Consider the following 12,466-nt stretch of genomic DNA (forward strand, 5'->3'; position numbering starts at 1 on the left):
AGCTGAGAGATTGCACCCTGATCCACCAGCAGGAGCCAGAGAGTTAGACTGGGCCTGGCATGGGTTTTTTGAAACCTTAAACCCCATCCCCATTGAAATACCTTCTCCAAAAAGACCATGCCTCCTAAAGAGTCCACCAACCGGGAACCAAACACTCAAATATATGAGTCTATAGGGGTCATTGACATTCTAACCAGCACACCAGCTGAGCTGTGAAAAAGTCTCCTATCAACAAGAAGCAACAGGAAGCCCAGGATACATGGAGAAACTACTGAGAGTAGGGAGAATAGCCGCCATTAATGGCTGGGACAAGAGACTGGGCAGGAATGCATTGGAGCTGCTACAGAGTAACAGTAGGAAGTTTGAATTATTAGAGGAGGCTGGGAAAGGCATGGCTGTGTCATGCTAGGAAAAACACAAAAGAACTAAGGAGGGAGTGCCCGCCACTGAACAGGCTCTGGGTGCATGTGTGTGGAACATGGAAATCAGTGAGTCTGTGGAGAATGCCCAGCGGGCCTGGAGCCGCACTCACCACGCGGAAGATTGCCAGGGCTGGCAAAATCCCCGCGCTTCCCACCGATTCCAGTCCAGGCACTCGGGGAGTTCCTGCACAGTGCTCCAATGTCTGAGCTAGACCCCTCCCGGGTCCCCCAGCCACACCACAGACCGCCAGCATGCTGCTGGCCCCAGCAGGAATAGAAGTCAGAGGAGAAAACTTTTCCCACCCCCAGCCGTGACCCCGCCCACAGCTTGGTTCCGATTGGCTTTCTCAACCGCCTCGCCACGCCCACCGAGGGCTCCTGAAGTACTTCAGCCGTCTCTGAGACCAGTCTTGGGTAGTCCCGGGAAAGGGTTCAGCTCCGCAATTTCCGGTTCCAAGCTGGTGGCCTCAGGTCTTAGAAGGGTTTCCTCTGCCTCTAGACGTCTTTTTTTTTTTTTTTTTTTTTTTTTTTTTTTGGTTTTTTTGAGACAGGGTTTCTCTGTGTAGCTTTGAGCCTTTCCTGGAACTCACTTGGTAGCCCAGGCTGGCCTTGAACTCACAGAGATCCGCCTGGCTCTGCCTCCCGAGTGCTGGGATTAAAGGCGTGCGCCACCACCGCCTGGCCTAGACGTCTTTTTTTAAAACCTGGATGTGACGATTTGTATTGAAGAAGCCGAGAGAAATAGAATCGAAAGCGTTTTAAGATGGCGAACCGTACGGTCAAGGATGCCCACAGCATCCATGGCACCAACCCTCAGTATCTGGTGGAGAAGATCATTCGCACGCGGATCTATGAATCAAAGTACTGGAAAGAAGAGTGCTTTGGACTTACCGCTGAACTTGTAGTGGACAAAGCCATGGAGTTAAGGTTTGTGGGTGGTGTCTACGGTGGAAACATAAAGCCAACTCCTTTTCTGTGTTTAACCTTGAAGATGCTTCAGATTCAACCTGAGAAGGATATCATTGTTGAGTTCATAAAAAATGAAGATTTCAAGTATGTCCGGATGTTGGGGGCACTTTACATGAGGCTGACAGGAACTGCAATGGATTGCTACAAGTACTTGGAGCCTTTGTACAATGACTATCGAAAAATCAAGAGCCAGAACCGGAATGGGGAGTTTGAACTGATGCACGTAGATGAGTTCATTGATGAACTTCTGCACAGTGAGAGAGTCTGTGATATCATTTTGCCCCGGCTGCAGAGACGCTCTGTGCTGGAGGAAGCTGAACAACTGGAGCCCCGAGTTAGTGCTCTAGAAGAGGACATGGATGATGTGGAATCCAGTGAGGAGGAGGAAGAAGAAGATGAGAAGCTGGAAAGAGTCCCATCACCTGACCATCGACGACGAAGAAGCTACCGAGACCTGGACAAGCCACGGCGTTCTCCTGCACTGCGCTACAGGAGGAGTCGGAGTCGGTCTCCCAGGAGGCGAAGTAGATCCCCCAAAAGAAGAAGCCCTTCTCCACGCCGAGAAAGGCATAGGAGCAAGAGTCCACGACGCCATCGAAGCAGGTCCCGAGACAGACGACACAGATCCCGCTCTAAATCCCCAGGTCACCACCGTAGTCACAGACATAGGAGTCACTCCAAGTCTCCTGAAAGGTCTAAGAAAAGCCACAAGAAGAGCCGGAGAGGAAATGAGTAATGGATTCATTTTGACTTCTGCCCAGATGGCCTCCTGTGGATATGAGAAGAATAGGTTTAGTGAAAGGATCAAGATCTCCTCTTCAGGCAGCTATGCGTATTTTGGGTTTTTAAAACATCAAGTCGTTTGGTTGGTTTCTGTTTTGTTTTTATTTTAATATTACAGAGGTGGTGCTAAGTTTTGTATCTCTTTGAATTATAATCAACATCTTTGAAGGATGTTTTTGACCAAATCAAGGTCAGGTTTTGACCTAACCAACTATGGTTATTCATACTTAAAAAGGGTCAAGAGGATCTGGGAGTTGGGGAGATTCATGAGAATGAAGAGATATAGCCACGTGGTGATCCTTTTCTTATTTGTAATTAAACCAGACACAGTTGTCATTTTTCTTTAGTTTCTGCTTTCTCTATGAAATCCTGAGAGTTCTGTGGTTGATACTGCTGCGACCCAGCTAGTAAAGCGTAGTAATTCCTAACTTCTCATTAACTACTATGGTGGTATTTTGTTTGTACTGAAATGTGATTTTAATTGTATGTTAATAAATAAAGTTGCCTGGGGGTTCAGAGCTATTAGAGCCATAGCAAGAGCGTGGCGGTGGTGGCGCACACCTTTAATCCCAGCACTTGGTAGACAGAGCTAGGTAGATCTCTGTGTGTAAAAGGAGACAGCCAACATTGGAGACACACGCCTTTAATCTCAATACCATAGAGGACCTGGAGGGCTGTACATACAGGCAGTGATGACGCAGTCATGTGTTTGGGTTTACAACCAATGAGAAGGCAGAACAGAAAGATTATATAAGACAAACACAGAGGAAGTAGGTCCCTTTCGGAGAGCTCTTTTGACTGAAGAGGATCGCTGAAGCAGGAAGGTTGAGGCTCTTAGCTCTGACCTCTTGGCTTTCTTCTCTGAATCGGCTCTGTGTTTCTTATTTAATAAGATGGTTGGTTACATCTACATTTGGCGCCCAACGTGACAAGAATCCATTAAAAACCACTTAACTTGGCTTGACAGCAGGTCTGGTTTCCCGCCTGGGCGGCCGGCTCCCTAGCCCAGGCCCGGGTCGGCTTGGCCTCAGGCCAGACTGACAGTAGCCCCAAGCGGTTAGCTTAAAGCCAGTGCTACAAACAACTCAGGCCTGCCCTTCCGAACAGGGCCCCTGCCTGTAAAGCTACCGCACGTGGTTGGAGCTTAAGGAAGCCAGAGCCAAGCCTTGACTAGGCTCAAGCGGGAACACGTGGCTGGATTCAAGCTCTTAGGAAGAACTTGTGCTATTCTCTCTCTCTCTCTCTCTCTCTCTCTCTCTCTCTCTCTCTCTCTCTCTCTCTCTCTCTCCCCTTCTCTCTCTCTCTCTCCCCTTCTCTCTCTCTCTCTGTCATGTATGAATATGTACACACAACTGTCCAATATACACAGATTTGAGACTCTTTTTTCATTCTACATATTTACTATGGTCTTCCTCATCATCCACAAAAGGCTTCTGAGTGATGCCTCACTGGGTGACAGAGCACATGGGGACCTTCCCTCAAGTCATGCTACATAGCTTCCCAGGATTAGGAGAACACACCAGGTTGTCCAGGTAACATAAATAAACTGCTTCTGTAATTTTGAACATGAGGGATCTTACATAGCCCAGTCATTCCTTCGGTTGGAGAGAGAAAGAGAGAGAGAAAGGGAGAGAGAGAGAGAGAGAACGTCTTTTCCTAGTATGGGCTAAAAACACAAAAATACTGTCTGGAACAGAGAAAGTATTGGATGGAGACACTGAATCTGTAGATTTCTTTACTGATTAGGTGAGGCAAGTGAAACCATGGCTGCACCATGCCAGTGTGAATCTGCAAACCATTAAAGAGAAAAGTCTACTGTTCTGGGCTGTGGGTGCACTAGACCTCAGGGCTAGACAGAAGGAGCCAAGAGTAGCCAGTCCTCAGGTGTCCCTAAAGTCTGAGGTTGCTTACTGCCTCATCCAGGAATTCCTAGTGAGCTGCTTCAGAATCTTTACCCTGTACTCTTTCTGTATCCAGGCAGAGTTCCCTAGGGCTTTGAAACTCCTGTTCATAGGCCAGTATCTCAGCTTTATCATTGGCTCTGAGAGCCCAGAGAGTCCCTGTGTTAGAAAAAACAGGGCCTAAAAATGTTGCTCAGGTGGATATACATGTCTCTAAATGTCTCCAAATTTGATCTCAGTGAACTTGCTACTAGTGTGGGTACAGAGTGGCAGAGAGATGAATAGGAGATGGGCACCTAAGGAAATTACAGAAAAATAAACAGAAAAATATGATGAAAATGATATCATAGAACAAATGGACTTAACAGACACCTATATAAAATTCCATCTGAACACTACAGAGCACACATTCTTTTCAGCAACTCCTGGAACTTTCTACAAAATAGGTCATATATTAGGAAACGAAGTGTATTTTGACAAATATAGAAAACTGAAATAATTTGTCCTATTTTATTACAATGGAATAAAATTTTCTACCCAGAGCAAAAGAAAGTATAGAATACACACAGTCTCATGGAGATTGAACAATAAACCTTTGAATGATGAATGTGTCCTTGAAGAAATAAAAAAGGACAGTGAATATTATAAAAATGAGTGGTTGGGGATTTAGCTCAGTGGTAGAGTGCTTGCCTAGCAAGCACAAAGCCCAGGGTTCGATCATCAGCTCTGAATAAAAGATTTTAAGAATGAAATGAAACTGAAAAGGAAACAAATGAAAACAAAAGACAGCAGACAAAGTCTCGAGGGAGACATAGCAGTCCATGGGGTGGGCATCTGCAGGCCTAAGTGCCAGGGTATAAATTTCCAATGTCCCAGCCCTTCTCCATCTGTGGGATCCTCTGCTCACACCTGCTTAGAGATCCAGAATCTCCAGTACACCCTTCTGCTTCCTGCTCCCCACTCCTTCACCCATGCTGGATCTGTGACAAGGGAGTTACCATGATTTGGGGTGAGGTTTGGGGTGAGGGTGACTGATATTCAGAATGACTTCAGAGTCCACGCTGTGCCTTCTGGAGGGGAGAGCAATAAAAAAGCAAAATGATAGGTGGCTTTATCAGCCTGATAAGCACAGACTCTCTCACCTCTGTCTGGTCAGTACAGGTCTCCTGTGACAATATCTTCCTCGGCCCCATAGAGATCCCACCTACACCTTTTGGGTACAAATTCCTACCTGGATGAGGTTCACAACTGCTCCTGTTGTGTTGGGGACCGATTCCGGACAGCAGTGTCCTTACTTTATCAAACCTTACAAAGGCAGGAAGTTCCTGGCCTAACCCGCGGGCTGTACAACTTCCTGGAGTACCTGCTAATCAGCCAGCTGCAGGGGCCTGGGACCAAAGTGACCTCACCCTCCCTTAGGAATTTTCCATCCTTCTCTCCTTGCTTCCCCTGTTCCCCCTCCCTGCCTGAAGCCCTGTTTATAAGCCTCAACACCCAGTCAATAAACGGAGACCTCGACGCAACTCAGAATGTCTCTGTCTTCCTTTACGCGCCTGGTCTCCTTTCTCTCTCGCCCCCATTGATCTTTCAGGAGGTGCCTCCTCGGGTCTCATCAAATAACCTGGCCCGCGGGACCGGGCACTGTTGGGAAACACAGTGCATCCCACAGCAGCACAAACTCAGGCTAAGGAGCTAGCTGAGCCGTTCTCAATCTGACCCTTTGTGGTGGGGAAGGGCATGTGATCCTTGCACATGGGTCCCATATCTCATATCCCACACATCAGATATGTACATTACAACTCATGACAGTAGAAAAATTACATTTATAAAGTAGCACTACAATCATTTTTGTTTTTTTTAATCCTAACCAAAACTTTCCTTCCCTCCCCTCTCCCCTGTTCCTCCCCACCTACTCTACCCTCCACTCCATGCATTCCTCCACCTTTTCTCTTCAAACACCAGCTGGCATCCCATGGATTTCAGTCAGCCCTGGTATATCACACTGCAGTGAGACCAGGAATCCCCTCCTCCCCCAAGCTTAGATGAAGCATTCCTGCAGGAGGAATGGGTCTTCAATGCAGGCAACAGAGTCAGACACCCCCTGCTCTCACTGCTAGGAGCCCCACAGGAAGACCAAGTCACACAACTGTAACATATATGTAGAGTGCCTAGGTCAGTCCCATGAAAGCTCTCTGCTTGTCAGCAACACAATAATTTTATGGTTGGGGGTCACCACAACAGCCTTAAAGGGTCACAGCATTAGGAAGGGTGAGAACCACTGAGCTAGCTGATCATGCCCCTGGATTAACTTCCTGACTTCCTGAAGGCCGTAGCCTGTGGGCTTCTGCTTCTCCTCCTGTGTTCAGTGTGAGACTCTGAAAGGGGAAGATGGGAACAGGGTCAGAGCTGCAAACCTTTGCAGAGTCAGAGACTGAGAGGGCAGGAGGCAATGGATCAGGGAGGGAGGAGCATATGAGTAATGACAGACAGCTGTGAGGGAGAATGCCTGAACTAAAGCCCACAGGTGGTCCTGCAGCACACACAGGTCAGTGATGCCCAAGGACACTCAGCGTCGAGGAGTAGAACAGTGTGAGGGACTCTGATGAATGCTGGGCCTGGAGGTCAGATAGACAAGGCAGATGGTCAGGAACAGAGGGACAAATGGGACATTTCCCTTCTCTATGTGTGGCTGTGGTTAGACTGTGGTGGTTGGTGCTGAGAACCCTTGGATAACAATGAAATTACTAACACCTTTAAGACATCATTTGGATCTTATGACTTATCACATTGGTCAGAGAATTACCCGGGTGCCCTCAAAAGGATTCTGAAAAGTTTCCTGTCCCAAAACAGAACTAGAGCCCTCCAGCCTCACAGCACAGTGCTGAAATGAGAGGCCCAGAGTCCCGTCAATGTGTCTGACCTTGGGCAAAGATGCATCTTGGCTTGTAAGGCAAAGAGTATGTGGTCTGGGCCTGTAGCATAGTCTTCAGGCCCTTCCAGAAACTGAGCCAAGAGAGTACCAGGGCAGAGTGTGTGAGCAAACCTTCATGCCTCTTCTTCCTAGATATTTTACTGTGAACTCACAAATTCCTGCCTCATCCCCCACCTAGTCAGAGACACTCTAAGGAAGCCATACTTCCCTCAGCCTGAGACCCTTACCTGTAGATTTCTGGGTTCTAAGAGTCACTTGGCATTATAGTCAACAAGATCTAGTGCAATCATTCATGATTGCTCTTCTGTACAGTTTTGGTTCAGGTACCTGGACTCTGAACCACAGACAACTGTAAGAAGACACAGAGTTGTATCACATCCTCTTCTATCACACCCAGATCTGACTCATCCACAGGGCCATCAAGGTGACAGTATCTTTCTTACACATGCTCCCTAGGATTACTTTAAAAGATAGGTGTGAACAGGGTGTAGTGGAACAAGTCTGATAATGCAGCACTCCTGTTGAGGCAGAAGAAATAGGAGACTCTCCAACTGACGTCTGGCAATCTGGCAAGAATCTGTTCATACAACAAAATCCTGAGGATGTTCAGGCAATGAAGGGTTGCTGGGGCAATAGGCTCAGGAAGTCCATCCCTTCCTCAGCATCTCTGGGTGGGTAATGGATACTGGGGAGGAAAGAGACATTTCCTTTAGTGATGTTGCTACCGGCAAACCACCCATACTCCTGTAAATAAACCCTCATCCAATTAGTTACTCTAATCAAACTGATTGGATGATCAACAACTTTTTAAAAGACAATAAAGTAGAAGAGTGACCAGTTGACAGCAAAAAGGAGAAGATGAACAGTAAGAGTAGTAGAGGAATGAAAAGGAACTAAAACCTCATTCACACGTTTGAAAATGTCATCATGAAACCCATTATTATGGATCATTAGTATATACTAAGAGAAAACTTAGAGAAAAAAAGAATTCCAACACAATAATGTCTTTGCAGATTATCTACATCAAGACACCATTACTTTTGTAGAGAGATGTTTTTAAAAGGGAGTATTATAAGATCTTCCATTGTGCTGCAGGCCTAAGCATACTCAGCTTTATTCCTCTGCCAGGTGTAATAATACAAGGCTCTAGGAACCCCACTACGAAGACAGTGAACCTTGTTTACATTCCTGGTGGACTTCTATCCAGTGCACATCAGCAACCACACGTGATCCCATTCACCAACAGAGAAGGGGTTCTTAGCATGTAACTCCAGATGCCTCCCAAACCAGATGCATGGCAACTGTAAAGGGAAGACTTCTTGCCTGACTGTGTCTTGTCCTCTCCTTGGGTGCCTCTCTTTAACACTGTGCTGCAAACATCTGTTCTTTCAAATGCCCAATCTGAAAGTGGACTGCTGGGAAGAGGAGACTCTTGGATCTATTGAGCTGTGTGAAAACCACACATACATCTCTTGGGATTCAGCTCTTCTGAGTCATCACTCAGGTTGGGGTTGACTTTGGGATTTTCATGCTGCTGTAAGCAACATCTGTTACCCTCACACCATACCCCAATAAACTCATTGGTCACCCAAGAAATGAAAAAGATTGCCAGCTCTGCTTCAAAAAAAAAAAAAAAAAAAAAACAACCAAAAAGAGGATAAACGTGCGCACAAATCTTCGGTTTTCACGTATTGGTCACAATCTAACCCCTTCTTGGGCTGGGCTTATCCACCCTCAGACTGAAAGGACACCATTCCACTAAATGTCATTTCAGAGACAGCTGCTCTTTGTGAATGAATTGTCATGATTGTGCCATGCCCCAAGTAGGGCCATATCTTCAAGTTTTATCTAAAGCTGTAACAGTGCCAGACATCAATGGTGGATTCAGTGAGCTTCATATTCTGAGAATCCATATGTCAAGGTGTGTCATGTAGGCAGTAATTCACTGAGGATAGAGGGTTGAGCTTTTGACCTTGGAAAGATGTAGGCAAAATCCTCTGATGCATGTATATGGCACTGCTCTGGCCTTTTTCACATCAGTTGTCACAAAAGGTGATGTGGATCAGATGGAGGAAGCACTCTCAGAAACACCATGCTGATTTGAAACTTTGGTCTGTCAAATTCTACAGTGTCCAAACATGATACTCTCTGTGAGGTGAGGTGCCAGGGAGATGGGAGCTTGTGGACATGACAAACCCAGAAGAGCCAGAAGGGCTTAGCTGGACACTTCCCTTCACCTTTGGTGGTGGAAAGAATCGAGGCTGTCTGTAGCATGAATCTTAAAAGTTCTTATTAATAAAATCAAAACCGAGGCCAGTTATTGGGGTCAGTGCTGGTAGATCAGAGAGACAGAACAAGTCACAGCTATCTCACCTCGCCAGATCCTCAGCTGGTCTTGTCTCCTCAGACTGGAAGCCTCTGTGTCCTCATCCCAAAGGCTCTCAGCTGAAATGTGCTTCTCGAAAGCCTGAATCCTTAACCAGCCAAATGCTTAACCAGCCAAATGCTTCTAGTTTCTGGTCTCCACGCATTACATATCTTTCTGTTTTTGCCATCACTCCCTGGGATTCAAGGCTCACTTCTCGGGATTAAAGGTGTGTGTCACCATGCCTGGCTCTTTCCAATGTGGCCTTGAACTCACAGAGATCCCAGATGGATTTCTCCCTCTGGAATGCTAGGATTAAAGGCGGTGAGTGCTACTATTTTCTGGCCTCTGTATCTAGTGGCTGTCTGTTCTCTGACCCCAGATAAATTTATTAGGGTGCACAATATTTTGGAGAATACAATACCACCACAGCTGTCTAAAGAGTGCATAGCATCCAAGGCAATCCCAGTCTGAGACAGAGAGGAGTTAGCAGATTCCTCATGTTCATCATCCACCCTCACTCAAATCAGAACTTGCACAGCCCAGGTTTATTAGGGTCATTAGATGAAAATGGTGATTCTTGCATGTTCTACCCTAGATACCATGGAGTAGACAGGATACAGCACAGCCTGACTGAGGTGCTGGGAGAGGGGAGAGCAATTCCTCTGAGTGCAGGAGGATGGCTGCCTGATACTTCCACTGCAGTCTGAAGGCATTATGGAGCTCCTTTTGCAAACACCCCTGTGTGTGCTTAGGGGGCTCACAGGACACTTTAGAATTTCAAGAGCCATATTATTTTTGAAGAGCTTCAATATAAAATGATCCACAGATGATCAAATCCAGCCATTTATATGAATACCTTTGTCGTTTTGAGCAAATGTATAAGACATTGCAACCATGTCCAATTGAAGTGTGAGGATGTTTCTGTCACTCAAAACAGTTCCTTCTCACCCCTTTACACTGGCTATTGTCCTGAACCATGTTTCCTGCCAACCCCCTAGCTGCTTTCTGGTTCTGGGGTAAGAAAAGGACCACAATTTAGACATTTTAAATCTCTGTGTATGCTGTCACAGAAATGGAATTATTTGCCTGTGCCACAAGTGTGCTTGACATGTCACGTCGCCTGTGTCTCGAAGACTCTTCCACTGTGACATCAGGTAGTGTGGGAAGAATCAGATGCCCATTCTCATCTCCATCTTCCCTGAGACTGTCTGCACAGTGAGTGCCCTCTCACCCTGTCCTGACCTGCTGACTCTCTGTTCACCTTGTGAACTCCAGCAGTGTGAGGATAAGAAGGCACGGGAAAGTGCCTTGTTCCTGGGAACTACTGAGGTTCTCAAGGGACACAATTCATACCCCTCTGCCTCACATAGGTTAATGTTCTCTTTGGCCACAAATTGTACCTAATGGTTCCCATTGTCTGTAAAATCATGTGAGGAGGTGGGATGGCTCCTCTGGCTGTCGCTTTTCAGCATGGGGAAGTGGGAACAGTTTCATACTGGTCACACAGTGTACACTGCAAGATTTTCAGGGTGCACACACTCATTGAGGATGTTGAAAATCTTCTGTTCTCTTACTGGAAGAATGAGCCAGTGCCTCCCTGCCTAGTTCTTGTACAGTTGCTGTGAAACATGTCTGGATGTTGTAGCTCAAAACCTACTGTGGGATTAGAACTCAAGCTCCTTCCACACCAGCCTGTGCTCCCTCCTTCTGTAATCATCCCCATGTGAGCACAGTAACAAGTATCCAGGCAGAAGAGCATGCTTTATGTTATTATTTATTTATTTATTTATTTATTTATTTATTTATTTATCTAATTTGAGAAAGGTTGCACTATATTATATTGATTGTCCTAAAGTTCACTTCACAACCAGCATGGCCTGAAACATCACCCAGTCCTTCAACCTAGGCCTGAGATTAAAAGAGTGGGCAACTACTCCCTGACCCAGGAAAACAAGTACCCTCCCAGTCCTTTCATTGCTGTTTTAAACCAATCAACCATCATCAGTGATGATTCCTGCAGTGCCCTTTTCAAACACCAGGGGGCAGGAGAGTCATGAGGATTTTTAGCCAGTCTCTCTGGCTTGGTAGAGAGAAGAGCCCTTCCTAGGAGTAAAGATGAAATGTGACCCTTACTTCCAGGGGAGCCTGAAGGCATTACTGAGTTCCTGCTATAAACACACTTCTGTGGAGGTATGCATTTCTGAGGATGAACAGGACACTTCACCAAGGAGGTTTTATACTCTCAGTAGCCCTTACCATTGGAAAATTTGTTGTCAGTTAAATATTCTTTTAACATCATGACTTGGTTAATTTGCATAAGGGTAAGAGATAAGCAACAAGCCACTTCAAGGATGAGAACAATTATTTCATTGGAAAATTCAGCTTTTGATCCTTTATGTCTCTGGTCTCTGCTCCCTACAACCACTTGACTACTTTCTGATGGAACAGTTTGAAAACTCCACAGAATTTAAAAACATCAGAGCCCTGGTCCTCCTATCACAGAAAAGGAATCATTTGTATCTCATCCTACTACTAGGTACAAGCTATTCAAGCCTGTTGTCTCTTGTTTTACAGTGTCATTCCTTATATGCAGGCAACACATTTTACCCACTACCCAGTTCAGGACCACCTGAGTGATCTAATTGAACTACTACTCTCTATCAAGTCCTTGTGAACATCTCAAACACAGGTTTTTGAGAGCAGTATTTTCTTTTCAATGGGCTAAAGACATCAGCGAAGAACTGCTGAATCTTTTAACATACGCATGTTTAACTTTTAATGCAAATGCCAAACTGTCTTCCATGACTGTCATTTTGCATCTCCTCCAGACAAATGTGAGGGTGCCAGTGTCTCCATATCTTTTCGACCACTTGGCATTATGGCTCCTGAGGCTGATTGTATTGAATGGGTGTGAAGGAGCATCTCATTGCAGATGTTTCAATGAAAATTGAGCCTCTGTTCCCTGCTTCCACTTGCTCCTGTTCACTCCATACTTCCTTCCATAGAAATGCACCTCAGCATCTTTATTTCACATGTCTGCTATGGCCTTGGAAATTACCAGCAGAGGGTCTCTGAATGAAGGTGCAGTGAA

The 12,466-nt window shown here is 45.8% G+C and overlaps 1 protein-coding gene across 1 annotated transcript; it reads left to right on the forward strand.

The window, feature by feature from the left end:
- Positions 1-1,111: 1,111 nt before the first annotated feature.
- LOC131910713 (pre-mRNA-splicing factor 38A-like) lies at positions 1,112-3,040 on the forward strand. The gene has a single exon (XM_059262610.1). The coding sequence runs from the start codon at positions 1,186-1,188 to the stop codon at positions 2,125-2,127; it is 942 nt and encodes a 313-aa protein (XP_059118593.1). The 5' UTR covers positions 1,112-1,185; the 3' UTR covers positions 2,128-3,040.
- The last annotated feature ends 9,426 nt before the right edge of the window (positions 3,041-12,466 follow it).

The sequence above is a fragment of the Peromyscus eremicus genome, chromosome 5, assembly GCF_949786415.1.
Source record: "Peromyscus eremicus chromosome 5, PerEre_H2_v1, whole genome shotgun sequence".
In the NCBI taxonomy this organism is placed as follows: Eukaryota; Metazoa; Chordata; class Mammalia; order Rodentia; family Cricetidae; genus Peromyscus; species Peromyscus eremicus.

Excerpts from the sequence above, each read along its gene's own strand:
- LOC131910713 (XM_059262610.1), top strand. The coding sequence starts at position 1,186 with ATGGCGAACCGTACGGTCAAGGATGCCCACAGCATCCATGGCACCAAC.